Here is a 26,804-nt window from a genome sequence, read left to right as displayed (position 1 = left end):
CAACATCCCATAAATCGGCCGTAAATTCAATAACTCAATCAGTTGATGTTCATTAACTCAGCCGTGGAAACATAACTCGGTCGTGTCTTAACTACAACTCAGCTAAATTTTTCAGAATCAAACCACCGATGTATAAGTCAGCCGCGTTAGTTACGGCTGATTTATGTTCTTAAGTCAGCTGTTTTCTCTCAAGTCAGCCGTGTTGTTTAATTTAGTCGCAATGTAGCAATAACTCGGCCAAAACGACATATACAGTGCTTTACGACTGTCTTAATGAAAACACGGAACTAAATTCTTACGTGGCACCGAATTTTTAATTACGTGGCATTAAAAATTAATGACATTCTGGTAAATACATTTTTTCTCATAACGTAAAAAAAAGGACATGCTTGTTATATGAAAATGGCAATAAATAAAAAAAAAAATTTGTATAGTTCTAGTCAGTTGTCATAAAATATGTAATGTTTGAGTAAACTTCCCATAAGTTTGTAGCTTTTTTTTAATGTAATACTACTCAGTTTGGGTTAGTTCAGATACAACAACAAAAGAGGTCGATAAATGTCTAAACCAGCAAAAAAGGTTTCAAGTTCTGAACTATCATTTGCAAAATTCTTCAAACTTGTACAAAAGATAAATATCAAGGCGTAGGATCATCTCAAAAACCCCATCAAGCGGTGATTTCTTTCTTGAGCTTTGCAAGCTCTTGCCTCACCACACCGGCCCTCTGCAAATTAACATATGAGAAGAACAAAACATTCAATAGAGTGAACAAGACAAGAAAATGACTACGTGCTTAGCACTAGAATCATACAACTGGTTTTAAGGTTTGACATTTTTCTAAGATATAACAAGTTATTTGAACTAACATCTTTACATCTTTCGAGTACAAACATGGAGGGTAAAAGGAGCATTCATTGCAGCAAAACAGAGATGGAAAGTGACCTTGATTTTGGCCAACATGATCTGGAACCTATCAAAGTCATTGAGGGCAGCTCTTCTCTTCTGCACAATCAGCTTCCTTCCCCATGAACTCTTCTCCCACTTGTTCTTCACATCTGCAAAAGTTATAAACGTTAAAGATGACCGACCACGCAAGACACTTACAATGCCAGACATAGGAAGCGTGTACTACAGACGAACTAACCAGCTTTCTCCATAGCCTCAATGAGAATCTTCTTCTTAGGAACTCAATGACGATATCAGTAAGAGAAAGCCTCTTCAAATTCATCTGGATTCTCTCCATGTCAGGAGCATCCACAAGAGCCTACACACACGGGCATAACAATTAAAAGACAACCACAAACAATAAAGACATACATACAAACAGATCTATGAGAAATGCAGATAAAAATTGCATCTTTTAAAGCAAGTGAATCTCATTATATAACTCTAAACAATAAAGGCAGAACCTTTATACAGATCTACAAACTTCAACTGAGACTTCTTTACACAAATCAAAATTTACAATCTATAATCTGAGCTAAAGGGTCTAATCGAAAGGAAACCAGAGATGAATTACCCTGTTTTGGTCGACGACATCGACGATGACGACGAGTTTCCCGTAGTCCTTTCCGAAGTTTACGAGAGCCACTCGCCCTATCTCGACGTATCTCTTGAAAGCCTATACGCAGAATCTGTGAGTACAACTTGAGTATAAACTTGTAGGGATCGGAGGTTTACCATTTTCTTCGGTCGAAGGGAGGGAAGGAGAGACGAAGGACGCAAAAGAGGATTTGGGTTTTGGCTTTTACTTTTAAGAGAAGAAAGTCAATTAAGGTTTGAGTATTGGGCCTTAAATTTCGAATTATGAGCCCATAAATAAGGGCCCATATTTGGTTAGGAAACCCGGTTTGATTCGGATTCATCTTCCATTGCCTCTCTCTGCTCCGGCCTCCCTCGGGAGGATTTAAAGTAAGACAAGACAGTGTAAACCTTCGCTTACCGTTCATCTAAACTGTAACAAAAGGTATTTCGACAATGAGAAATTGATGTTATTGGGTTTCTGTCTAAACCAGTTTTTTTTTTTTTTTTTGTCACAAATTGACATAAAGTTTGTTATTTTCTTGTTCAGATTACTACTGGGTTCTGACCACTTTATGTGGGTTTCAAGCTCAATACTCAAGTCTTCTGGGTTTGCGAGAACTAAGGCTTTTCGATATATCTGGTCCACCACCTTTCTCTTTCCTCCTCCTCTGGCTGATTATAACAACCCAAGACTACTTCATAGTGGTTCTGGTAACACAGCCTACTTCGCATCGGGACATTATGCTTCAAATGCAGGAGTTGGTTCCAGTAAGCCTTTTGGTGAAGACTTTGATACGACTCTGAAGCACATTGAAGTCTCTGATAGTTCTGTTGAAACTATCAGGAACGTGCTTATAAAGCACAGTTGGATACATAGATTTGATAGTGAGTTTAGTATCGAGCTTGATGAATACAAAGTCATTAGGATTTTGGATGATTTGTTTGCAGAGACTTCGGATGCATCTATTGCTCTTTACTTCTTTAAGTGGTCAGAGTTGTGGATTGGTGCTGAGCATTCAAGCAGGTCTATCTGCCGTATGGTTCATGTTTTGGTATCTGGAAACATGAATTATAGAGCTGTTGACATGCTTCTCCATCTGGTGAAGAAGAGATCCGATGGAGAAGAGAGGTCATTGTGTTTAGTCATGAATGATCTTTTCGAAACTCGTGGTGACCGTAAGGTTTTAGAGACTGTGTTTAGCATGCTGGTTGATTGTTGTGTTAAAGAGAGGAAAGTAGACGTAGCCATGAAACTAGCTTACAAGATGGATCAGTTTGGCATCTTTCCTTCAAGAGCGGTTTGTATTTCTTTGCTCAAGGAGATTCTACGGATTAACAACGGTTTGGAGTTAGCTAGGGAGTTTGTTGAACACATGATTAGCCGAGGAAGGCGTCTTAACGCTGCTGTGCTCACCTTATTCATTAGCAAATACTGCTCTGATGGTAGTTTTGATAAAGCCTGGGAGCTGCTTATGGAGATGAAACAACAGTATGGAATCAAACCAGACATTGTGGCATTTACAGTATTCATTCATAGTTTATGTAAGGCAGGGTTTCCAAAAGAAGCTACTTCAGTGTTGTTTAATCTCAAACTCTTTGGTATCTCTCAGGATTATGTATCAGTGAGCTGTGTTATAGATGGGTTCTGTAAAGCAGGAAAGCCAGAGGAAGCAGTTAAGCTCATTCATTATTTTCGTCTAAGACCAAACATTTTTGTGTACAGTAGCTTTCTGTCAAAAATATGTACGGAGGGAGACATGCTTAAAGCTTCTACCGTGTTTCAGGAGATCTTTGAGTTGGGGCTCCTCCCTGATTGTGTTTGTTATACTACTATGATAGGTGGATACTGTAAATTAGGCAAAATAGATGAAGCTTTCAAATGTTTTGGAGCTATTTTGAAAAGCGGAAACTCGCCGTCTTTAACTACGTATACACTGCTTATTGGTGCTTGCAGCAAGATTGGTAATGTAGGTAATGCAGAAGCTTTGTTTCGGAATATGCAAGTGGAAGGTTTGGTGCCAGATGTTGTTACATATAACAATCTAATGAATGGGTATGGGAAGACTCATCAGCTGAATAAAGTCTTTGAGGTTATTGATGGAATGAGATCTGCTGGTGTCTCTCCAGATGTTGCAACCTACAATATCTTGATACATAGCATGGTCGTTAGAGGATATGTTGATGAAGCAAATGGTATTGTCAATGAGCTTACCAGACGTGGTTTTGTTCCAAGTGTGTTGGCATTCACTGATGTGATTGGTGGGTTTTCTAAGAAGGGGGATTTTCAGGAAGCGTTTCTTCTATGGCATTACATGGCTGATCTTAGAGTGCAGCCTGATGTTGTAACGTGCAGTGCGTTGCTACATGGGTATTGCAAAGCGCAGAGGATGGGTGAAGCTATGGTTCTGTTTAATAAGTTGCTTGATGCTGGGTTAAAGCCTGATGTGGTTTTGTATAATACTCTCATACATGGATATTGCAGTGTAGGAGATGTTGACAAAGCTTGTGAGTTGGTTGGTATGATGGTTCAGAGGGGAATGGTTCCAAATGAGAGTACCTATGTAGCACTTGTTGTGGGGCTTGAGGGAAAGAGTGGTGTGAACTCAGAGAAGCATGCATCCATGTTACTTGAAGAAATTTTTGTAGCAAATAGTGCCAAGTAACACTGTATTTTTTGATGATTAAAGCTTTTTTCTCAGTGATAACAGTTGAAATTCACTAATGGATTGTTGCGCTTTCAAATATACAATGGTATCACACTAAGACGTTACAAAAAGAATCAATAAAAGCTAAACAAAACAAACAGAAATTGCAGAGATATAAGCAAAAAATAAGCCTGAAGAATTCATGGAAGCTGCTCTAAAGGACTGAAGATTTATCTATCCGTTTATGAATGCAATGGAAAATGAGATCAGCCGGAAGAAGAAGAAGTTGAAGAAGGGATGGCGTCAGAAGTTATTGTTGATTGATCTTGCTGGTTTCTATCAAATTCAAACAATGGCTTTAACCTCCTTTCAACCTCGCTGGATTGTAGATCCATCTCATGCGCAACCATCGAGTAAGCAGAGTGACAAAACTCATCGCTCCTGAATGCTACTGTCCATTTTCCATCTACTAGACCTTTGGACTTGAGCTTCTTATAGACTCCTCGCTTTATTGGATCCAAGAAAGGTAACGTAGATGGTCGGATTCTCAAGTGTAGCCACCTTGGTTGCTTTTCATCTATTCGGGGCTGAAAAACCAAACAAAAGAGAGATCATTTTCTATATGTCAATATCATATGATGATATCTCTGTGCTTGTGTGTGATCTTTACAAACAGTGAATGTGAGTACATACGTTGCAGCCGGCTAAAGGTGCAACAATACGGACGATTCCGTGATCTGGCTTCAAAAGTGACTTTTCAGCAAGGACGATCCAACCAGAGACACCAGACGATAATGCTAGAAACGAGAATTCACGTTCCTTGCCTCTTTCAAAGGCAATCCAACAAGGTACAGCATCAACTGCACCGGGAAATTTACTTTAATTACGGTAGATGTATTACTATAGCAAGCACAAGAGAGTCATTTTCTAACCTAGCTTCACTTCGGTGCCAGGTTTTGGGACTGAAACATCCAAACCAGAAGTTGTGGCACGAGACGTTTCAGATATGTCGGCAGGAGGGTGGATACGAGGCTGCTCTGGCAAGGGCCTACCAAGCAAGAAGATCTGGAGTTGATGAAGAAGCACAAAAACCTAAGGAGTAAAGGCTCGATTATTAGATGTCTGTAGCAGCATATACATTAACGCCAAGCACTTATAAGAATTTTGTATAAAAAGATAAAAGAGAAGCAGAGAACATAATGGGCGAACCTTTACCACCTCGCACAACTTTTCACCTGCTGTAAATGATGAATCGCTAACATTGTTATCTGTAAAAAAAATAGCTGTCAATCACATGTATCATCAGCTAGCCGCACAAAATGTAAAAAACAAAGATTCTACCATTAGAAGAGAATCTATCCAGCTGGAGAATAACAGATATAGGGTCTTTTTGAGGAGATGGAGCTTCGATCACTGTCAGAAGAGATTTGGTATAAGATTCATCTCACAATCAAAGTTCAACATATGCAGCATTTTGCTTATTTACTTGCCTTTTTTGCACTTTTTCCACTCATCAAGCAGTACTGTGATGAGTAGATCAGGCCAGGAACCTTTGATCTCCCGGATTAGTGCTTCTTTGCATTTCTCATATGAATCCTGATATCAGTAGGGAACTGGTAAATAGTCAGGAGGGGGGAGAGAGAGAGAGACAGTATCAAACAGAACAAACATTTTGAAAGAAACATACATTCAGCATCTTCAGATGTTTATGATTAAACTCTGCCTGGCTATAAGGCAGCAATTGGCGTAAAAGCCATCCTCCACACCATAATGTTTCTGCAGATATGTTTTCACGGCAGAGAAGACTGACCAATGCATCCACCACCTACACCACATATCTTATTAACTCAAGACGAGAACGTAAGCTAATAACTAGGGTTTACAAATAGTTCATAATTTACCTGATGTCTATGTACAAGGGGGGACACTGCAGCCCCACGCAATGAACAGCATACTCCAAACTGCTCCTGTTGAAGTTACTTGAATGAATAAGTCAATCACAATGTATAACACAACCAAAGATATGGATGGGAAGAAATTTAAGAAGATGCAGCCAAGTACCTCCAGCTTCCGTAGACACCAATCAAGTTCACTACTTCCATCTCTCATAGAACCATTTCGCGGTGAAAATAGTTGTTCTTCATCAGAGTCCTCCCCAACCAAAGATTGCTATCAAAGATCACTACCACTTATGTTTTGAATTAAGAAATTATAATAAACACAAGACAAAGGATAATGACAGAAACTTACCAGCAAAAGTTTTTTGTGCTGCTTACGCTGAGGAAGAATGCCGAAAGCATCTAGCATTGACTCTTCAAGTTCTATTAAAAGAGAACGTAAAACATAAAAAACTTAAAAGACGAGAAAAATCTGCACAACGCCACTGCCAATACCTTTTGTCTGCAACAAAGTGGCTAGCACAAACAAGGAACCCTGAGCTTGCACGTCATCTCCCTCAGAAATATATTGAAGCAAGGTCTCCCTGGTTACCAAAACACCATAGCTTAATAGATATGAGGAAAATATTAAAGACAACATCATACAACGGTTAAAGAGAATAAGAAGCAACTAACTCAACTTGGTACAGGTTTTATTAGCTAACATGTTACCTAAATGTAATATCTGAATCGTTGAAGATATTTTTCGTAGTACTTTCACTGCAGACGTGGGAGTTTCCATCCTCCCTTAATACTGCATTGCTTGGACACTGTTGATCTGCTTCCTCGGCACCATTGTCTGGATGCCCATTTCGAAATCTAGGGCGTTCAGGAGCCAAGCTACTATTAGGCTTCACTAGGAAACTCGCAATGAAAGCTTTTACAGGGCAGAAAAGTGTAGCAGCGGTAATATTTGCCAAATCTTTGATTTTAACTATCCGCAGGATGCAGCAAAGCAGATAAAGAGAAGTGATGGGATCAATTGAAACATCCTGAAAAAACAACAAAACCAATTAACAAGGCTAACATAATAGCACAGAAGGAAATTAAGAGGAAAATGTGATAGGTTGTACATTTACAGTCTCGGAGCATAGAGACGGGAGAAGAAGTGGGAGAGTTAGATTCTGCAGAATGTGATCTGTTACCAGCCTCCCAATATCAGGTATGCCAGCAGAGATAACATCACTAAAGTAGTACAAGGTGTCCTCAATCCCATCAACGGCAGAAAATAATTTTCCTCCTGAGTCTGGGGATGGGCTCCTTTAGCAAGGAATAAAATGAAAATCTTTCAGAAGAATAATATTTACCAAGGATCAAACACAAACTAAATAAGAAGATAGATGCAAAGGGGTTATGATAAGTAAAAACTTACTCTAAAGTGTTCAACACCATTGCACTTAAATCAATGCATTGCTTTTGGAAAAATGAAACTAGTTTTGAAAAGTACTCGGTGTGTGGTGGACTAACTACATAATCATTCACAGATTCATCACCAACTGCAAAAACAAAACTTAAGGCATAAGAAACGATGCTAAAAAAGCTCCGAGTACTTTTACCATACAAGCTACAAATCAAAAGAGCTAATATACGTGACTTACCGTGATATACATTAAGAGTCAGGGAACGAACTGCAGTGCGTATCATGTTCTCTTCATGAAATGCAAACTTAATGCCTTCGACATAAAGAGGAAAAGAAACTACTACATCCTAGACGCAGAAACGCAGAATTAAAATACAGCAGAAAGAAAAAAATCTATAAAGGACTTGCACCAGTAAAAAGAACATGAAACTTAAAGAATACTCACGTTCTCGGTCTTCAAAAGCAATGATATCGTATGCTGGTTTAGTTTCCCACTAACAGCTCTACGTACAGAAAAAAAACAGAACAGTTATCAGATACAATCGATAAGTACTTCCTAAAGCTGACATAACAACAACAAAAAGATGTACCTTAGGAAGGATATGTAGTAAGACAGAAGCTCTTCATGTTGGAAGTCAAACGTATATGTTATCAAATAGTTTACATATTCGTTACTGAACAAATAGTCTGCAAGGAGTTTCAAAAGAAGATCATCAACAGACTATAATCATGATGAGAAATCCTCAAAGACAAATGTAATGAATCTGATAAACTCACAGATGGCTTGTTCACTTTTGAGGTTCTGGATCATAATACTCATGGTTTGCAACAACTGAACAGAAACTGTTACTGTTTTGCTAACCCTCAAGATACGTACAAACTCTGCCATGACTTGCTTCTCCATAAAAAACCTGCAACAGTCCGCGAAATATTAGCACATGTCAATAGGATGTTAAGATCGTTGACTGATAATTGGCAGAAAAGACTGACTCAAAGAATGAGGGATCATGCTGATCGCCATAGGTTAGTATCTCCGCGATTGATCTCAGGACCTCGACAACAAAGTCCTTCAAAATGGTAAACAAAAATCAAATCCAAACAAAGCAATAAGGCTAAGTCAAAGTTGCTAAAATTAAAGGACTTATACCACTGACCTTATTAGTATCGTTCACTATCTGAATTTTCCTTAACTGGTCCGTCAGATGCCTACACAACAACAACAAAAGTTTCAACCCTTCTGCTTACTGTCGACACAAGATCTCTCAATGAAATTCAGAAAACAATTCATTCTCCTAATAGACCCTTCGATAAAAAACAAAATTTAAAAACTTCTGCTTCGTCCTCTGGTGGAATGGAATCAACGAACAAAAATACTATTGTACACTAAGAACTCAAAGAAACTTCGAAAACAAGACATTCTCTTATGGACAAGGTAAGGAGGACCTTTGACCCCAACAAATTCGATAAGGTTGACCATTCAAGCCATCAAAGATTCACCTTCCCTAACAAAATAACTGCAAACTGCCAATTCTAATTACAACGAAAAACCCTCTCAACCAAACACAATTTTTATACACACTTAATCGGTTAAGACTCTTGCACACCATTGGTGATCTTAGTCAGGATGACAACAAGACAACACAGAGAGAGATACATCAGAAAATGAAACTTGTTGCGGGATCGACCCTGATCAGTCGAAAAGTTATTAAACCTGAGTTCGACCAAGGAGAATCGATCTCTGGGTCTTAAGAAGGAGAACCACATGATTGCTCGGATCAATCCTTTGAATCCACTCTTCTCTTGATCATTCCAACAAAACCACAGATGAAATCCGATTCCACTTCCGGTTCGGATTCGAATTCGAATTGTTGTGGAACGCTTTAGATGTTTCCGGTAAACAAAATACAAGTGTTGACGGTCGGTCTTGCGAATAGAAGCACCGACGTGGGCGTTGAGCTGGCGTCGGGTCGGGTTCAATAGTCCCAAGTAGTTCTTATAAATCTCATTTTCTAATAGTATATTGTTTTGAAATAATTTTATGCTTACTTTTTGAATACAATTATTCATACTTTATAATTTTTTTAAAAAGTATTTAGTTATGTTATGTATAAATTAAAATTACGATTATTTTCAAAAAAAATATTATATTATATTATATTAAAATTAACTTTATTTATTTAAAATATTTACTTATATCTTAGATTATTAGATTCATTATATTTATTTATTATCCTAATTCAACGTAACTTATAATCAAATATTTAAAATGTTATTTAACCAGTATAAAGATTTGCAAACTATACTAATATATATAATTGCTAATAATAGTTTTTTCTGTGTAATTTATCGATTTTTAACCTTATCCAAATTATCAGTTATATCATCACATATTATCATTTATTTATGATCAACTGCATAACAATTACAAGATGTAGCTTTTTGCTTGACACTTGGATCAATAGATGATCCTACTACATCTTTGATAGATAGACAATGAACAACATTCAAGAACTTCAGATAAAATTTACATTTTATGATTTGTAACAAAATTGTATCTTCTGAAAACCGACCAATTTGATATTTTGATGTGTACTGACATTTTCTTATGATCAACTGGATACCAATTACAAGATGTAGCTATTTTATGATTTGTAAGAAAATTGTACTGGCTCATCCACTTTTTCATTTGTTTTTGGCCTTTTGCAAAAAAAAAAAAAGATAATTCAGGTAAGTTTTCAGCTCATCAAAACAAAATTTCCTTAAATGTTAATTCTAAATTTACCAAACCTTATAGGAAAGAACTTAGATCATATATATCGTTTTCATTATTAATCAAAGCGAAACAAAATGTTCTTTTCCGCTACTTCTTATTTACTGATAAGCTATTTTGGTAGACATTTGTTCCTTCCAAATTTTCTCTATTATACATAACTTTTTTTTTCAATTCAGTAAAACGACACAGTTTGGTTTATAACACAAGAGACTTCATCACACAAGGTCACAAAGGACTTCCGATCACAAACCTAAAGACATGATTACTCTGTTTATTTTAGTACACAGGCCCAGACTTAATTTAATCATCATCGCCGGTGATCTCCACGACTCTCACATTGCGATTATCCTCGATCTCCGGTGGCGTCTGGGAAAAAGCACCATCTTTCGCGACGAACACGACGAGGAACCCATCCTCCTCCATCCACGCCGTCACCTGATCCTTCAGGGCGTTGTCGGGAAGCTTGAATCTGCTCATGAACTTGTTGTCTCCCGCGCAGATCTGGAGGTATCCTTCGTCGTCCACGAACACGATCGCTTCGTCCTGAGTCGTCCCAGGAAGATACGCCTTGAAAACGTGAGCCGTCGGAGTCTCCGTCCAGTTCAGCTGGGTTTCGACGGTGGATGGTGAAGAGAATGGGGAAAGTGAGGGGAAGTGGCGAGAGAGGAGGAGAGAAGGTGAGGGGAAGTCGAAGAAGGTGTTCATGAGTTCGAATGGCTCCCAGATTCTATCGCCGGGAGAGATACTCCGGCGATCGTTGATTGGAATGATCGACATTTTCTTCTACTGAGGTGATAGAGAAGCTGAGAGCTGTAATAAATCTTCAAGACAAGTTCTAGAGTTTTCTTGAAGAGATGAGAAGAGTAACCGGACATAGAGGTGGGGAGTATAAAGCCCATTGGGCTTTACGCAAAAGCCTCTCCTTCTCTCTTTTCCAAGCTAGAGAACCCAAAATCCGGGGTTAGAGACTGGATACTGATTCGAATTGAGCATCCAAAAAAATTAAAATTAGTAAATTGTTTTATTTAATTTTGAATATTTCTTAAATGATAGATTAGTTTTGTATTGAAATTTTCGTTAACTCAGATTATTAATCAAAACTGAACCTGACTCAAAACTTCAAAGTAGTATTTGAGTGGAACTTTATGAATATAGTACCAAGAAAGGTTACTCATAGTTCAACCAATATTAAGACGAGTTTTAACTTCTGTGTATCAATCAAGTGTAGAAAGAAGTTGTTTAATCTTTATTTATTTTGCTAGTTGATTGATAGTAAAAGAAGAAAATAACATACCGAAGCAAAAAGTACAAATAACAGAATACATAAAACTACTCAAGCGAGGAATCCATCTTCCGTACGGTTCTTGAGAAAGCAAGAATGTCTTCCGGCTTGCGAGCGCTATCACCTCCGTCTCTGTTACCGTCGCTTCCGCCTTCAATTATGGATTCGCGAACGATCGCTCTGACCGTGTCATCGGCCTTTCCTGCATCATTCTTGACGTCAGATTCGTCTCTCCTCTTGTTCTGTTCCTTCTCCATCTTCTCTTTCGTTGCCTCCATCTCTCTTTATTCTCCCATAGCTCGCTCAATATTTTCTTGTTTCTTTTAACACTTTCGATCCATGACGCGAGCTTCGGTGACACGTAGCACGGTGAACATGTTTACGTGTCGGTGTTTGGTGTGAAGGTTTCTTTTGACGGATTCGTGGACGATGAGTCAAAATAAAACCCTCAACGGTTTGATTTATTTACGAAAATTTCATGGTTATGGTTAAAAATATTTTAACTTTCATTTCTGATAACATCTTGTTATCGATACCAAATTTTTTTATTTTTTGTATCGAAATTATTATTATTTGATTCGTAATTTCGTATATGCCCATGCAATAGTGATTTAAGGACATGTAGGAGAGAATTATCCTCAGCCAACTTCTTAACTTATATCCCCAGAAACCAGTTTCAGACTCCCAAGTTTTTATCCAAGGCAAAATGAAACTGATGTTGCTGTCCGAGTTGTATATTAGGAGCGTTGAGACCAAAACCATTCTGACAAAAGTGGTAAAAATGCTTTGGCAAATGCATTGGAAGTGATTTTCGCGATATCCTTGATCCACCGCCTCATATGACGGTTTGGAGGAGCTCTCCTTATGTTGAACACCATTGTATTGGCTGCCTTCTGAATGAAGACAACGGAGGAGTTGCAAGCTCAGAGATTTTGTTTCACTTATTTGCCATCTATTTGGATGTCGTCACATGTGTTTTGGATGACATAAACTCACAGATTGGATTTCATTTTTATACTTACTCATCAATCAGCATGACTCACAGTTGACTAGTTGTTAACTACAGTTAAAAAGCTTATTAGCTCTACGTACTTATATAAATTGATAATGTGTCAAGTAGAATTTTATTGGAATATACAGATTTTTATGCCATTCAATGTATTTTTTCTGAATAATAATAATGAAGAAATCATTTTGATTTAGTCAAAGGATGCCAACAAAATAATTTGAATAAGAGGATTTAAAAGGTTGCTGATAGAAAGATAGGAATGATTTGCGGAGTATTTGACTTTTTAATCTATACTTACCTAAATAATCTATTTATTTATGGCTTTAAATATTTTGTTTAATTTAAATTGATTATCTTCCTTTTTAAACGCCACCAAAACTTCTCGTCCGTACATCTCTCTAGCTAGCCTCTCCGTACAGATACACAAACACCATATAAGCTCTAACCTCTCCTCTTATCATTTGATCATTCCCTTCTTCTCCAACCATATACACAAACATATATATAGACAAACACACAAATATATAAAGATGATATGCGAGGAGACATATCATCAGCAACCACAGGCACCGATCAAGGAACATATGATGACGATGATGATGATGGATCAACACCAAAGTAGGAAATCACCATTATCATCATCGCCATCTTCACCGTCATCATCACCTAGGTCACCATCATCACCTAGATCGCCATCATTCAACATTAACAATGAGGAAGAGAGATTAGAAGTTGTGAACATGAGTGGGATGGCCTTAGAATCTCTCCCTAATCCATCAATCAATCTAGCTCAGATTTGCAAGCTTGATCTCTCCAACAATTATCTCCAGGTTCATATCTAAACACACAATTTGAATTACATATTTATATTCTCGTGCTTGAACCATCATAAATATATACTTCATTTCTCTTGGATGGATCATGCAGATTATAAGAGCACCTTTGCAATTATTCCTTTTTGTTTTGTTATTCATTATTGTCATTAATCATTACTTTCATTTTAGGATGGATAATCCAAATTTCTGGCTTTCTTACTTATAATGTATTTTTGGTGCTGGAATTATGTGAAATATTTTGTGTTTGATTCTTAATACTTTGGGTATTTTTGGATATAACACAGACCATACCAGAATCATATCATCAGCATCTTTGCAACGATATAATGTATATTTTATATTCTCTTGCTTGATTCAGTACATATTTAGAAGCATGTACAAATATTTATCTTGGATTTATCAATGCATAAAATATAAGCACCTTTGCAATATGTATTTTAATGCTGAAAATATGTGAAATATGTTGTTTCTGACTATACATTTTTCATGTTTCTTAATAAATTTTTGGGACATTATTGAATGTAACACAGACCATACCAGAATCACTTACAGCAAGACTACTCAACTTAATAGCATTAGATGTTCATTCTAATCAGCTCAAAGCTCTTCCAAATTCCATTGGCTGTCTCTCCAAACTCAAGACCCTCAACGTCTCCGGCAACTTTCTTGTTTCCCTTCCCAAATCTATCCAGCATTGCAGGTTTCACCCCCATTACTTTCACAAAATTCTCACAACACCCTAACCAAAAACATAAAACATGTACTTACATGATTCACTGTCTGTGGTTTGATCAGGTCTCTGGAAGAACTTAATGCAAACTTCAACAAACTCATTAGATTACCAGACTCCATTGGATATGAACTCACCAATCTAAGGAAGCTCTCTGTCAACTCCAACAAGCTCATTAGCCTCCCAATCTCCATTACTCACCTTACTTCTCTCCGTGCCCTCGATGCTCGTCTCAACTGCCTCATGATTCTCCCAGATGACCTCGAGAATCTCATCAACCTCGAGATCCTCAATGTCAGCCAGAACTTCCAGTACCTTACAGCCCTCCCATCTTCCATTGGCCTCTTAATGAACCTCATCGAGCTCGATGTCAGCTACAACAAGATCACTGTCTTACCTGAGTCCATTGGCTGCATGAGACGGCTGAGGAAGCTGAGTGTTGAGGGAAACCCACTTGTGTCCCCTCCTGCTGAGGTGATGGAGCAGAACTTGCAAGTGGTGAGAGAGTATCTGACACAGAAGATAAATGGTACCGCACCAAAAAGTCCCAGCAAGAAGAAGTCATGGGGGTTTGGTAAGCTAGTGAAGTATGGGACGTTCAATGGTGGATCAAGAAGCTGGAATAGGGAAGAGAGAGAAGGGTTCATCATGCCTGAGTACCGTTCCATTGACAGTCTTGCTTCACCGAGGTACTCTGGAATGTTCTCCCCTCGCCGTCTCTTTTCTCCAAGAAGTTATTTCAGCAGATAAAACTGAAGACAACAACACAGATTTCAAATTGTTACAAGCTATAGACACAAAAATCCTAATTTTGTTTATCATTTTAATATTCAGTATCAGTAAAATGTATAAAGAGTATCTCAATATGTTCATCAGATTCTAGATTTCTTTTTTTTTTCTTTACATATGCTTGCACCTGGTCTCTGTTTTTCTATGCACATCAAATTTTGTTCATGAATAAAGTATCTCCTTTCAGAAAATATATCGTCATTTCTTTCAAATTCTTTAGACATTAACGAAAGAATCAAGATCATTTACAGGTGTTAAAACCTAACAAACAGGGTCTCAAACACTCTTCAGTTGTATCCCATACTATATGATAATTGTATAAATGAATCAAAATCCTTGTTCCTCGCTTCAGTTTCACTTATATTTTGATGATCATACTATGTACTCGGCATGCCAAAGTATTAAACAAAAGAAACATAGCCAAAACTAGCCCTGCGATTTACAACAGAACCGAATATTTCAGTTTTCAGTTTATGCTCGGTTATGATTTCGGTTTAATTCGATAAGATTTTGAAAATCAATTTGGTTACTGGCACGGTTAACCAATTTTTTTAATAAAAATAAATAAAATAAGTTATACCAAAATTAAACCGGGTTATACCAAAACTATACTGATGTTAACCAATACTCAATTTAACTGAACCAAGTTAACCGAATTTAACCGAAAATACTGAATCTAAACTGAACTGTCATTTAAAAAAAATAATAATCAAATTTCAGTTAATTTCCTTTTTTGAAATTGAAAACCAAAAATAACCGAACCGAATTGGAATGGTATTCAGTTTATTTCGGAATTAATTTTAAAAACTTTGGTTAACCAAAAAAGAACCGACTCGGTTCGGTTTCTGTAAACCGAAATTGCAGGCCTAGCCAAACCCTTTGACAGCTATAGTATTTCACTATGATGGAACCTTTGAAGCCATTGAAGACTTGGCTGCTATAACGGAAAGAAAGATCCATCTCCGTCATTCAGCTGTTACTAATTTTCGCTTGCGTGTTTTACACGAAAGTCACGGACGTCCATGAGTTCAAAAGATAACACATCAACCGTGTCATTAAATTCACATATTGGTGGGTTATCTTGAGTTCTTCTAATCTGTTTTTGCTTTGTTTTTTTTCTAAAAATTTATAAAGACAAATCTTTCTGAAAGAACCATTAAGTAGTATCTCTGATTTTAAACAAGAGCAACAGATCCAGAAACTGAGATCAAGTTCTTGATAAGAGGCCAAAAGACATCACGTGTCTGTCTCTATCTCTCCCACGTCACGACAGCCACTAGCATGTGTCTGAATACACTTGCCGTATTCAATTCTGTTTATACACCTTCTTGTAAGTGAATTCGCCAAAAACATGCACATGATCGCAGAGAAGATGTTTTGTTTACACAGAATATTCGTTTATATACATCAATTTTGTTTCATCCAACACGACTTTGTTAACATCGTCATTAGCTATATCAGAAACTAATCTGCACTACGATTTAATGCAGAAAAAGACAGGAAACAGCTTTCATCTATTTGGTAATAAACCCAACAAAGACTTCTTGCCTAAAAGGTCACCATTACCTACAAAGTAGTTGTCATTTTTTCAGTCTCGTCCTCTGCTTACTCATCCGTCTTCTTACTCAAATTATTTTTAAGGGTTCGTGTCTTTGCAAGTTTGAGGTAGTTGTAAAGACGAAAAAGGCCAGAAGGAAGATACATACACATAATCAAGAAGATGTCAAACGCAAGTGATGACAGCAGAGAACCATTGGTGGAGAAGCATGTGGCTGAATCAAAACAGGAGCAGCCGTGGATGGTTTATCTGAGCACATTCGTTGCAGTTTGTGGTTCTTTTGCGTTTGGTTCTTGTGTAAGTATCCATGGAAAGTCACTAGGCTCTGATTCTGTTCCTGAAAATGCCTCTTTGATGAATGGTTTTTTGATGCAGGCGGGATACTCCTCACCTGCTCAAGCTGCAATTAGGAATGATCTTTCTCTGACTATCGCTGAGGTGAACATAAATATTTTTGATTGACCATCCATGCATTGTCGTCATTGAACACACTTACCTCGGATTCTGCAGTTTTCACTCTTTGGCTCTTTGCTGACTTTTGGTGCAATGTTTGGAGCTATCACAAGCGGTCCTATAGCTGATTCAATTGGAAGAAAAGGGGTCAAGAGAAAAACTGAAACATCCCTTCTGAGTTGGCTTTGTGTGAGATCCATATATGCATGACTTACTTACTTGTGGATTTGTTGTATCTAGGCTATGAGAGTTTCATCTGCCTTTTGTGTCGCCGGGTGGTTAGCTATCTTCTTTGCCAAGGTAAGACTCAGTATTCCCAAACCAAAATGCCTATGCTGGTCTCATGATTTTGACTTATGTATTAAAATGGTGTTCTAATCAAAGGGAGTAGTGGCTCTGGACCTGGGAAGACTAGCAACAGGATACGGAATGGGAGCATTCTCCTATGTGGTTAGATCATCGAGTTTATTAAAACATCTTATCCATGTATACATGTGACACTCTTGTGTATGATATATGTTGATGATAGGTACCAATCTTTATAGCAGAGATTGCACCTAAAGCCTTTAGAGGGGCTCTAACCACATTAAATCAGGTAAACTTCATTTTTCTCTTTGATTGTGTGTTGGAGAATTCTGATCCAAAGTTTGCCATCTTGTGCCACAGATTCTGATCTGCACTGGAGTGTCTGTTTCCTTCATTATAGGCACAATGGTGACATGGAGAGTCTTAGCACTCATAGGTTAGGAAACTATGTAATAGAACTCCCACTTTGAAGTCTGAATCATTTGTTAATGTGAGATGGTACTTTGGCTTCAGGACTCATCCCATGTGCTGTCTCCTTTCTTGGACTCTTTTGTATCCCTGAGTCTCCAAGATGGCTGGTAAGAGCTTAAGAAGCATCATGGTAAGCTCATGTATCCTTTTCTTGGGGAATTTAATGGATGGTGAAAATGCGTTTATAGGCAAAGATGGGGCGTGATACAGAGTTTGAAGCTGCACTAAGGAAGCTCCGTGGGAAGAAGGCTGATGTATCTGAGGAGGCAGCAGAGATTCAGGTTTCTTGAATCTTTACATATTTGTTTCTTCTGAATCAAGAAACCATCTCTTGATCTGAAAACATATCTCTGTATCATTCTTTGACAGGATTATATTGAAACCCTGGAGAGGCTTCCAAAAGCCAAGGCGCTGGATTTGTTTCAGAGGAGATACATACGCTCTGTTCTTGTAACACTATAACCAACGTTTCATTACTTTGTTGTCACGCTGCATATACATGTGGTGAGTAACCAAGTGCATGATGTGTTGGAGCAGATAGCATTTGGGTTGATGGTGTTTCAGCAGTTTGGAGGAATCAATGGGATTTGTTTCTACACAAGCTCTATATTTGAGCAAGCAGGTTCTTTAACTTAAAGTGGTTCTTGAATCCATAATATACAGCTTCACTTGTATTGTATCTTAATCTGCCATCTTTGTGTGACAGGTTTCCCCACAAGACTTGGGATGATAATATATGCTGTTCTTCAGGTTCCATCTTATTTTAACGATACAAGTCCCTTGTTATAGAATGCTTATAATCTTAATCTCTCTCTCTCTCTTGTTTTGTTCACAACCAGGTGGTAATCACTGCGCTTAATGCACCAATAGTTGACAGAGCCGGAAGAAAGCCATTGCTATTGGTAAAAGAAATTGTCTTCAAATGATTAGTCAGGACTAGGATTATAACTAATTCGTAGAAGGTTTTGGCAGGTTTCTGCAACAGGGTTAGTGATAGGATGTTTGATCACAGCGGTCTCATTCTATCTCAAGGCTCATGACATGGCACACGAAGCAGTGCCAGTCCTAGCTGTCGTTGGTATAATGGTAAGTAACTAGATTGTTAAGTGAAAAACACCAACCCAAATAGATAGTTAAGATCATATGTTGGTGAGTGCAGATGTACATAGCATCGTTTTCAGCAGGAATGGGAGCAATGCCATGGGTTGTTATGTCTGAGGTAAACTACAAATCACATCCTTAGCAAGAAACATGAAAATGATCTTCTTATTTACCTATCATACATAAATTTTGAACTTGTAGATATTTCCCATAAACATAAAAGGAGTAGCAGGAGGGATGGCGACGCTGGTGAACTGGTTTGGAGCTTGGGCTGTTTCTTACACTTTCAACTTCCTCATGTCCTGGAGCTCTTATGGTAAAACTATGTTATATTATTCACATTTTGTCTGAAAATATTCACTTGGCAATCCTTAAAAACAAACAAATTGCTTGCAGGAACTTTCATCATTTACGCAGTGATCAACGCACTAGCCATCGTTTTTGTCATCGCAGTGGTGCCTGAAACCAAAGGGAAGACATTGGAGGAGATCCAAGCTGTAGTCAATCAATAGTTGAACAATTATTTTTTTTTTAATTTCTCCTAGATATTTGATTGTGTTTTCCTTTAACTCGGACATTAAGTACCAATCTTGAATGCTTTTAAAGATTCTTTACCGAACTTTATCCATATTTCTTTCGTTTCTTATGTCTTCGTAATGCACACAGTAACTAACACCCATAACTCATTAAGTTTTCTATTTTACAAGAAAAATTTATTAAGTCCTGGGTACTTTAGGTTTAAACCTACAATTTCACCTTCTTCCTTTTTTTTTAATAAATAATTTTTCAAATTTATAGAACCAGAAAACTCTTTAACTCAAATATATACCCCAACATGTCAAATTTTATTAAATATAAGATGGCTTCTTATGCAATACACATAAATAATTTTATATAAAATACAATTTTATTAATATTTAAATTTTGATTCATCAATGATGAAAGATTAATAAATAATCATTTTTATTTATTTATTTTGGTTTCATTATAATATTTTTTAACAAACAGATTTATTAAATCTCTTTACCCATTTTCTTGTGGATTGCTATAAGATAGAAATCACCACCAAATTGCCTTCCGCCATACATTCATTCAAATTCTCCACTTCCTTCAAACACTACTAGTTTGATTCGGTGTACTTTTCAAAGGAAATACCTAGCCTATTTTTGACTCTTATATCCTCATCAAACGAGAATTTAAGTTTGTCTTTGTGTTCAAATTCATCACATGAAAACATTGATGTCATTCTTTTTTCAGAGCATCTCACAAATCCACGACGTAAAAGTTGATGATGGAGATGCAGAATGGAAGAAAACCCCTCTATACTAGTCAAAAAGGAATTTAAAGATTTAACTAGATATCTCTGATGATTCAGTGGTGTAATTGACTAAAACATGGACTATTATTTAAGCAAATGCACAATTATTGTTCTTCTTTCAGTACAACTTCAGTTAATAATATTTTATTTCTATTGCTACTAGGGTCTTTGTCCGGGCTACGCCCGGGTAAATTTTTTCTTATAATTTGTAATTAATTTTAGCTTGTTTATTTTTTTATAAAAGCATGCATATGTATTATTTCAAAATTGACTACCAAAAACATAAGTAATAATACGAAAATTAATTTATTATGTTCTCCAACGAATTTGAAATGAATAAACTCAGGGGTTGATTTGTAATGGTGGTAAATGTTTTAGACATCCACTTTTTTCAAAAAAAAATTATTTTTAAAACAATCATATTTTATCTTTTAAAATTAAAGATATAGTATAAAGTTTTTTTGAAAAAAAAATAATATATTAGTTTTCAAAATCAAATTTTCTAAAGATTTTATTTAGTGCTTTGAAAATAGATATATAGCAAAACAATTAAAGCCGAAGCAAAACAATTCACAGCTTATTTTCTAAAGTAAAAACAAAAAAAACTATAGAACAACCAATCAACCCATTACTCTTTGTTGTTTATTTATTATTAAAATGAACGGAAAGTTATGAATAGTCAATATTCTTAAGTTTCAGCTAAAATCTTTTGTTTCATACAAAACAATTGTTAAATCTACATTTAATTAAAAACTTTTTTTATGTATTTAGAATTATTGATTTTACATTTTCAATTTCTGCCCTCTCTACAAAAAATACAAACTGACATATATACAGGCTTTTTGCATTGTTTATTTCAAATGATAAATAATTACATTTGTATAATTAATTTACGGCTATACAATATTGATTTGATACACTAACCAAAATTCTTTTATCAAGGAGACTGAAAACTAAAATTTTTAGCTAAAGGTTAAGAAATGTTTTTCGATCAAATATCAACGGAATTAAGAGAAATGAAATTGCTTTACATGGTTTCTGATTAAAATAGATGATTTAAATCGGTTATTTTTACAAAACCAAACTATTTTATGATAAAAAAAATAAATTGAATAAAAATATCAAACAACAAAAAAATTTATTTTTCTCAAAACCAGCTTATGGAAACACATTATAAAGAAAAATAAAACACAAACCAAACTAATCCTATTTTTTTTAAAACACCACCAAAAATTAGTCTTTAAATCATATAAACCAGACCATCACTGTAGATTTGGAAACACTACATAAAATTTGAGTATAATATAGGACTGGCGATGCCTTGCAAGTGCATATAATTATGCAATGAGTATGCAAAAGCATGTTAAAAAGCCAATATTATCTTAAAAACAAACTATGTTCTTACAAAAATCTTAAAAACAAACTCTTGTTTAGCCGATAACACTAACACAGTGTGTTTTAAATATTTTTTTCTTAGGCATGTGCTTAATGCCCCCTAGATTTTAATATGATGATAACTTAATAGTTGTCTTTGTGGTACATACATTGGCGTGCCAATGTTTATATCTGCCTGTGTTGCCTTTCTTCAATCTATATATGTGATTAGTGATAACATATAAACTTTATTACTCCTCCAAATGATCTAAAATATTTCACAACCAAGAAGCTTGGAAAGGCTTTACACATACATAGCATCGTTGGTTAAAAATTAGTTAAAGGTTTGATAAACATCGGGAGTGGAAGCTGGAGTGACCAACAACTCAGAAGCAGTCCACAGTCTCTGAGCTTTAAGATTGCACGATCCGGATTAGAAGTCCGAGCTTCATTACAGTCTGAAAAGTATTTGCCGCACACGTTCCTCAATCTCGGACTCGTTGCTAGGCAGCATGTCGTTGCTGCTGCCTATAAATAATTAACAGGGATCAGTAAGCTATTTTTATGATGTCGTACGTTAGTTTGGATAACTCTAAATATATGATTTATAAATGAAAATCGATCAAATATTGATTTGACTTAGATACCTGAGGAACGGACTTCAAAAGCTTAGAGGTCAAGAAAAAGACAAAATCAGTGATGAGGCCGTCTCGGTCTCTTGTGAGACGCGTTCTCACGATTCCAGAATGAACACAGTTTGCAGTTACATTAGCATCCATTTTCTATACAGTGATTAGTCAAATTTTCAGAAGTCATATTATATTGTTAGAAAAAAATAAGTTAATAAAAGGGTTTTAATGACTAACTACATGGAGAATCCGGGAAATCTGTTAGCTTTAGAGCCTTCAACAGCTTCTGTGATAGCTTCAAGTATTTCTATCTGGTTGTCATTAAGCCATAAATCTTCCAGCCTACAGGTAAAGGAAAAGTCAGAACGTAAACAAACAAAAAATCACCAAAATAAAAAAGTCAGTCTTGAAGAAAAGGAAAAGTGAAATACTTTGTGAGGCTCTGAATGTCATCAACTGATGTGAGCTTGTTGTTCGACACGTCTAATACCCGTAGGTTAACCAACGCACTCAAGCCTTCCATTTTTGAGATACCATTATGGCTCAGATACAACTCTTCAAGAGCAACACAGTCATGTCCACATATTTTTTTCAATGCATCAGATTTCGTAAAATGATGGTAAGAGTAAAACAACACACACCTCAAATCCTTTCATAGAGGTCAATCGATTGCTCTGCAAGCTAATCTTTTTAATACATCTGAGCCCACACAAGTTCACAACTCCATTTTTGAGATACCATTATGGCTCAGATACAACTCTTCAAGAGCAACACAGTCCTGTCCACACTTTTTTTTTTCAATGCATCAGATTTAATAAAATGATGGTAAGAGTAACTGCATAAAGGTAAAACAACACACACCTCAAATCCTTTCATAGAGGTCAATTGATTGCTCTGCAAGCTAATCTTTTTAATGCATCTGAGCCCACACAAGTTCACAACTTTGATACGGTTTCTTCCCAGCCACAGCTCTTCTAACTTTGTCAAGCTCTCCATATTCACCATCACCTGAATAAACCTCAATGCTTTCATATTCATTGCTAAAACATTGTAAAGTAATCAGGACAAATCCAAACCCGCAATCTATTGGACCCTAGCTCAAAAATCTGCAAGTCGTGCAAGTGTTCAATCTCCATAATCTTGTTAACTTCATTCTTAGACACATAGAGCTCCTTCAACGTGCTAGAGGCCTTTGATAATCCTTCCAACGAAGTGATTTCATTGAAAGATACGTCAAAGACCAAAAGCCTTGAGAATATGCTTATATCTGGTACTTCCGCTAGCTTCTATATGGAGATGATTACAAAAATGCATAGTCAACACATTGATAACAGAAATTGCCAAATGCCAGAAAATGAAAAAGTTTACACATTGGAGTTAGTCAACACATTGAAAAAGCCAAAACTATAAGTAGATGAATTAAAAAGCCACAACTACAATTTCTATATTGCTATTTCGCCAGCTTTCCTTCATTTTTTTTTTTGAGCTTTGCTAATATCAGCCGTTGAAGCTTCAATAATAATTTAGATTAGCCATGTTCGTTTCTCTAACGCGCGTCAGAGAACAGCGACCAAAAAATAACAAGCATGAGAGAGGAATATCAGTGGAGTGTTGTTACAGAATTGCCGCCGGCAAGTGTCGCTGCTCTTCGTTTCTTCTATTTTATCGTCGCTGTTTAAATCAGCGTCACCCGCACATAGCTTGAGCTGCCGCTAGCAGCGAACATTAGCATATTTCAGCCCTCTTTTTCTATTGGTTGCTGAGCTGTCACTTAAAATCCTTTTATATTTTTGGCCGCTGGTTTTTGACGCAGCGTTTTGAAAACGAACAGGGCTATTATCAAAAAAATCCCATCTCATATCTTTCCCTCAGATTTACTTTATCATAAAACAAACACTCATCAAACCAAGCATATCAAGGAGTCTGAGACATACATTTACTTTCTGAAAAACTTTCAACATATAAGAGAACCTCATGCTTAACTATGCTTAAGAGGTATCTAAAAGCGTCCTAAAGAAAATGGCCGAAGAGAATTAAAGATATGACAAATATAAACATGCAATCTCTAGTCTCTATCAGTAAATCAACATAAACTGGATCATTAAGTATACCATGAATTTTCATACATTAAATAAATTAAGACAAACAAATGCAAGAGTTATAGCATCAGCGGCTAAGACACCTGGTTGGAAATCATAAGGTTCCCTTGCCTTGCATGCAATCTGCCAAATCACATAAATGAGCATAAATATATGAAAATACTACAACAAATACCACTTTTTCAGTTATTTTATTACAAACACTTACAAAAGTGAAAGAAATTGAGATCCTAAACTAAACGATTTCAAGCTTTGACTGGAATCGTGAATATTGGGCTTACGGGTTAATACGGAGCCGTGCCACCCAAACATCTATGACGAAGATCATCAAAAGTAGCATGGTGAACCACAGCTGGGGAAGCAAGAGCATCGCCGGCCGCAGACACTGTTGGATAGTAACTTGCAGGGAGATCAGATGTTGGTCTTGGTGCTGGGGCCTCTGCTATTTATAGTGGTCTCCCTCTATCGGTTACGAAACGCTTGAATTGTTGAAGTTATATAAAAATTAATAATGGAGAGGGGAATGATATGAGAAGTGAAAGGGCGCAGGCGGCAAGCCAACAGAGGAAGTGGAAGACAGAGCAATGAATTGGATTAGGTTAACTCGTTATTAGTTTAAGAGATTCTAAATTGAATTTTTGTGAGACCTACAAATAATAAAAAGATGCTGACGTAGAGGCCCATACGGAGAATGAAACGTAGAGGCCCACACAGAGAAGACATAGGTGATGTGGAAAAAACATTGATTCTTATTGGCTGAATTTTTCAGCTGACGTGGATGCGGTGAGAGGGCTTGATATCCCCTTTTAGTATAGGTTAGATTGTTAGATTATCTCCAATAAAACTCTAAAACCTGAAAATGCTAACTAAAATGATAAGAATACTTGTTATTCTATCGAAGGCCAAAGTTTCTCTCTTTCTAAATTAGTTCTTTTTTTAAATAAAGCGAGATGATTGGTTGGGATATTGTTTTATAAAATTTTGAATTTTAGTAAAAATTATATACTTTAAAACTACATTTACATTTAATTTGGACTTCATTTAATTTTTGAAAAATATAGTTAATTCTTTAAAGTAAGTTGATGTGGAAATTTTCTTATACTTTCAGTTATATTATTTTTAAAATTTAACAATAACAATTTATATGAGTATGGTATGTACTTAATTGTTATATCTCACTTTACAAATCTTAACAAAAAAAAAGTTTTATCATGAAGATTATATATATGTCGTATTAAAAAAAATCATATAGTTTTTTCACTGAATTATGTCATATTTATGTTGTGAGAAATAAGAGAGTGATGACGTGTAAGCAACATTTAAAAAATAATAACTTGTCAAATAATAATATTTAGGGGATAGAGTATATAATTGTACAAGGAGTATAATTTACTTTAGACGTTCTGCGGATTAAGCAAACGACACGTAGTTCTCGTGTAGATAGCATATCCGGCAGGACTTGGGTTGCTTTAATGAAACCATACTCAATCTGCATCTTCCGCATTAACTCAAAAAGGAAGCAAAAGTTTTAGATTTCGTCTTCAAGTTAACATCGCTGTGATTCTAATCTTTCTCTCTGGTGAAGTAGCTAGCTATGGCGTACGTGGACCACGCGTTCTCGATATCGGACGAGGACCTAATGATTGGGACTTCGTACACCGTCAGCAATCGACCGCCGGTGAAGGAGATCTCGCTCGCGGTGTCTCTCCTCTTGTTCGGAATCCTGGGAATCGTCTCCGGTTTCTTCATGGCGTACAACCGAGTCGGCGGCGATCGAGGCCACGGTACGAGAGACGATTTCCTTAATTTTCAATTGTTTCTAATTGATTGAGATACTGTGAGTGGTCTCGTGGCTAGTTTTATCTTTAGAAACAACTTTCATTTGATCTCATCTTGATTGTTTCGAGAACCTGTGTGCTTTGCTATTATATAAATGATCTTCTCTGCATTGCCTGAAACAACATCTCTTTACTTCTAAGCTGAACAAAGCATGTGCATCAGATTCTTGGTGTATATAGTAAACTAGATTGTTTTCCTCAGCATTGTTTATCATTTCCTTACTCATTTCTTGGCTTCTTTATGACTTTGTCTCTCATTAAACAAACACTGGAGTTGAGTTGTATACACCATGACTTGGCTTCTTTCTTTCTTTCTTTGTTGTTGTATGATTGATTGGTGGCGGTGAAACAGGTATCTTCTTCATAGTCCTCGGGTGTCTTCTGTTTATCCCGGGCTTTTACTATACACGGATCGCATACTACGCATACAAAGGATACAAAGGTTTCTCCTTCTCAAACATACCCTCCCTTTAACACGCTCTCTTCTTTCTTTCTTTCTCCATGTTGTATAGTAGTAGTAGGTGGTTGTTGTTTCTGAGGGCAGTTTTTTAATATTGCTTAATGACTAGTGTGATGATTGTTTACATGACTTGAATGATCCGATCCCTGTTTGATTTGTAATCTCTTTTAATTTCTCATTCTCTATGTAAACACATACTACTTTGTCCTTTGTTAGAAAAAAAACAACTAGTTTTTAGTTGATGATACAAAATTCTTTTCAAGAGGAATTAGTAAAGACACTTCCCAATTTCAAATTTATATTCGGTCATGG

General features: G+C 36.4%; 8 protein-coding genes and 1 pseudogene across 12 annotated transcripts; 4 read left to right on the top strand and 5 right to left on the bottom strand.

Annotated features, from left to right (window-relative positions):
- Window positions 1-431: 431 nt before the first annotated feature.
- Window positions 432-1,745, bottom strand: LOC106356129 (annotated as a pseudogene).
- A 152-nt stretch (window positions 1,746-1,897) lies between these two features.
- Window positions 1,898-4,425, top strand: LOC106354942 (pentatricopeptide repeat-containing protein At2g19280-like). The gene is made up of 2 exons (XM_048737178.1): window positions 1,898-1,966; window positions 2,072-4,425. The coding sequence occupies exon 2, from the start codon at window positions 2,097-2,099 to the stop codon at window positions 4,185-4,187; it is 2,091 nt and encodes a 696-aa protein (XP_048593135.1). The 5' UTR covers window positions 1,898-1,966; window positions 2,072-2,096; the 3' UTR covers window positions 4,188-4,425.
- Window positions 4,224-9,424, bottom strand: LOC125576656 (protein TRANSPARENT TESTA 9-like). The gene is made up of 21 exons (XM_048737177.1): window positions 9,178-9,424; window positions 8,621-8,672; window positions 8,457-8,533; window positions 8,244-8,377; window positions 8,057-8,153; window positions 7,912-7,969; window positions 7,705-7,813; window positions 7,479-7,602; window positions 7,180-7,366; window positions 6,779-7,098; window positions 6,563-6,651; window positions 6,420-6,490; window positions 6,231-6,338; window positions 6,071-6,136; window positions 5,857-5,994; window positions 5,660-5,765; window positions 5,511-5,582; window positions 5,379-5,437; window positions 5,102-5,261; window positions 4,863-5,029; window positions 4,224-4,756 (listed from the first exon to the last, which is right to left on the bottom strand). Exons 1-21 carry the CDS (start codon window positions 9,228-9,230, stop codon window positions 4,436-4,438), a joined length of 2,568 nt encoding a protein of 855 aa, XP_048593134.1. The 5' UTR covers window positions 9,231-9,424; the 3' UTR covers window positions 4,224-4,435.
- A 943-nt stretch (window positions 9,425-10,367) lies between these two features.
- Window positions 10,368-11,334, bottom strand: LOC106357615 (18.5 kDa class IV heat shock protein). Its single transcript, XM_013797289.3, has one exon. It carries the CDS (start codon window positions 11,014-11,016, stop codon window positions 10,540-10,542), a length of 477 nt encoding a protein of 158 aa, XP_013652743.1. The 5' UTR covers window positions 11,017-11,334; the 3' UTR covers window positions 10,368-10,539.
- Window positions 11,335-11,464: 130 nt separating this feature from the next.
- On the bottom strand, window positions 11,465-11,857 carry BNAA07G01390D. The gene has a single exon (XM_013795951.3). The coding sequence runs from the start codon at window positions 11,797-11,799 to the stop codon at window positions 11,569-11,571; it is 231 nt and encodes a 76-aa protein (XP_013651405.1). The 5' UTR covers window positions 11,800-11,857; the 3' UTR covers window positions 11,465-11,568.
- Window positions 11,858-12,759: 902 nt separating this feature from the next.
- On the top strand, window positions 12,760-16,215 carry LOC125576655 (plant intracellular Ras-group-related LRR protein 6). The gene is made up of 3 exons (XM_048737175.1): window positions 12,760-13,360; window positions 13,897-14,066; window positions 14,162-16,215. Exons 1-3 carry the CDS (start codon window positions 13,061-13,063, stop codon window positions 14,844-14,846), a joined length of 1,155 nt encoding a protein of 384 aa, XP_048593132.1. The 5' UTR covers window positions 12,760-13,060; the 3' UTR covers window positions 14,847-16,215.
- LOC106357612 (sugar transporter ERD6-like 7) lies at window positions 16,054-19,418 on the top strand. Of its 2 annotated transcripts, none has more exons than XM_048737173.1 (19): window positions 16,054-16,215; window positions 16,376-16,440; window positions 16,527-16,740; window positions 16,819-16,881; window positions 16,954-17,043; window positions 17,137-17,196; window positions 17,281-17,346; window positions 17,426-17,491; window positions 17,563-17,638; window positions 17,716-17,780; window positions 17,862-17,954; window positions 18,043-18,123; window positions 18,211-18,295; window positions 18,380-18,423; window positions 18,513-18,575; window positions 18,646-18,759; window positions 18,833-18,892; window positions 18,976-19,090; window positions 19,171-19,418. In XM_048737173.1, exons 3-19 carry the CDS (start codon window positions 16,606-16,608, stop codon window positions 19,284-19,286), a joined length of 1,392 nt encoding a protein of 463 aa, XP_048593130.1. In that variant the 5' UTR covers window positions 16,054-16,215; window positions 16,376-16,440; window positions 16,527-16,605; the 3' UTR covers window positions 19,287-19,418. The 2 variants fall into 2 exon arrangements, with proteins under 2 accessions (XP_048593130.1, XP_048593131.1); XM_048737174.1 differs by having other exon boundaries at window positions 16,115-16,215; window positions 16,376-16,406.
- Window positions 19,419-21,694: 2,276 nt separating this feature from the next.
- On the bottom strand, window positions 21,695-25,464 carry LOC106430245 (short-chain dehydrogenase TIC 32 A, chloroplastic-like). Of its 4 annotated transcripts, XR_007315090.1 has the most exons (8): window positions 24,476-25,464; window positions 23,172-24,317; window positions 22,957-23,103; window positions 22,737-22,882; window positions 22,527-22,650; window positions 22,336-22,437; window positions 22,114-22,248; window positions 21,695-21,994 (listed from the first exon to the last, which is right to left on the bottom strand). XR_007315090.1 is itself a non-coding variant. In XM_048737176.1 (2 exons), the coding sequence occupies exons 1-2, from the start codon at window positions 22,243-22,245 to the stop codon at window positions 21,794-21,796; spliced, it is 333 nt and encodes a 110-aa protein (XP_048593133.1). In that variant the 5' UTR covers window positions 22,246-22,343; the 3' UTR covers window positions 21,695-21,793. The 4 variants fall into 4 exon arrangements, 1 of the variants encoding a protein (XP_048593133.1); XR_007315088.1 differs by having other exon boundaries at window positions 22,527-22,882; XR_007315089.1 differs by having other exon boundaries at window positions 22,527-22,873.
- A 213-nt stretch (window positions 25,465-25,677) lies between these two features.
- On the top strand, window positions 25,678-26,739 carry LOC106357610 (transmembrane protein 230). The gene is made up of 2 exons (XM_013797286.3): window positions 25,678-25,978; window positions 26,385-26,739. Exons 1-2 carry the CDS (start codon window positions 25,789-25,791, stop codon window positions 26,504-26,506), a joined length of 312 nt encoding a protein of 103 aa, XP_013652740.1. The 5' UTR covers window positions 25,678-25,788; the 3' UTR covers window positions 26,507-26,739.
- Window positions 26,740-26,804: the final 65 nt, after the last annotated feature.

The sequence above is a fragment of the Brassica napus genome, chromosome A7, assembly GCF_020379485.1.
Source record: "Brassica napus cultivar Da-Ae chromosome A7, Da-Ae, whole genome shotgun sequence".
NCBI lineage: Eukaryota > Viridiplantae > Streptophyta > Magnoliopsida > Brassicales > Brassicaceae > Brassica > Brassica napus.
This window is presented reverse-complemented; position numbering and strand designations above follow the sequence as displayed.

Coding starts and splice junctions, on each gene's coding strand:
- LOC106354942 (XM_048737178.1), top strand. CDS start 2,097: ATGTGGGTTTCAAGCTCAATACTCAAGTCTTCTGGGTTTGCGAGAACT.
- LOC125576656 (XM_048737177.1), bottom strand. CDS start 9,230: ATGTGGTTCTCCTTCTTAAGACCCAGAGATCGATTCTCCTTGGTCGAA. Junction 7,099..7,179: donor TATGCTCCGAGACTGTAAAT/GTACAACCTATC, acceptor TTGTTTTTTCAG/GATGTTTCAATTGATCCCAT. Junction 5,262..5,378: donor AGTTGTGCGAGGTGGTAAAG/GTTCGCCCATTA, acceptor TTTACTCCTTAG/GTTTTTGTGCTTCTTCATCA.
- LOC106357615 (XM_013797289.3), bottom strand. CDS start 11,016: ATGTCGATCATTCCAATCAACGATCGCCGGAGTATCTCTCCCGGCGAT.
- BNAA07G01390D (XM_013795951.3), bottom strand. CDS start 11,799: ATGGAGGCAACGAAAGAGAAGATGGAGAAGGAACAGAACAAGAGGAGA.
- LOC125576655 (XM_048737175.1), top strand. CDS start 13,061: ATGATATGCGAGGAGACATATCATCAGCAACCACAGGCACCGATCAAG. Junction 13,361..13,896: donor TCTCCAACAATTATCTCCAG/GTTCATATCTAA, acceptor AATGTAACACAG/ACCATACCAGAATCACTTAC. Junction 14,067..14,161: donor AAATCTATCCAGCATTGCAG/GTTTCACCCCCA, acceptor TGGTTTGATCAG/GTCTCTGGAAGAACTTAATG.
- LOC106357612 (XM_048737173.1), top strand. CDS start 16,606: ATGTCAAACGCAAGTGATGACAGCAGAGAACCATTGGTGGAGAAGCAT. Junction 17,044..17,136: donor ATTCAATTGGAAGAAAAGGG/GTCAAGAGAAAA, acceptor TGTTGTATCTAG/GCTATGAGAGTTTCATCTGC. Junction 18,760..18,832: donor TAGCTGTCGTTGGTATAATG/GTAAGTAACTAG, acceptor TGGTGAGTGCAG/ATGTACATAGCATCGTTTTC.
- LOC106430245 (XM_048737176.1), bottom strand. CDS start 22,245: ATGGATGCTAATGTAACTGCAAACTGTGTTCATTCTGGAATCGTGAGA. Junction 21,995..22,113: donor TTTTGAAGTCCGTTCCTCAG/GTATCTAAGTCA, acceptor AATTATTTATAG/GCAGCAGCAACGACATGCTG.
- LOC106357610 (XM_013797286.3), top strand. CDS start 25,789: ATGGCGTACGTGGACCACGCGTTCTCGATATCGGACGAGGACCTAATG. Junction 25,979..26,384: donor CGGCGGCGATCGAGGCCACG/GTACGAGAGACG, acceptor GCGGTGAAACAG/GTATCTTCTTCATAGTCCTC.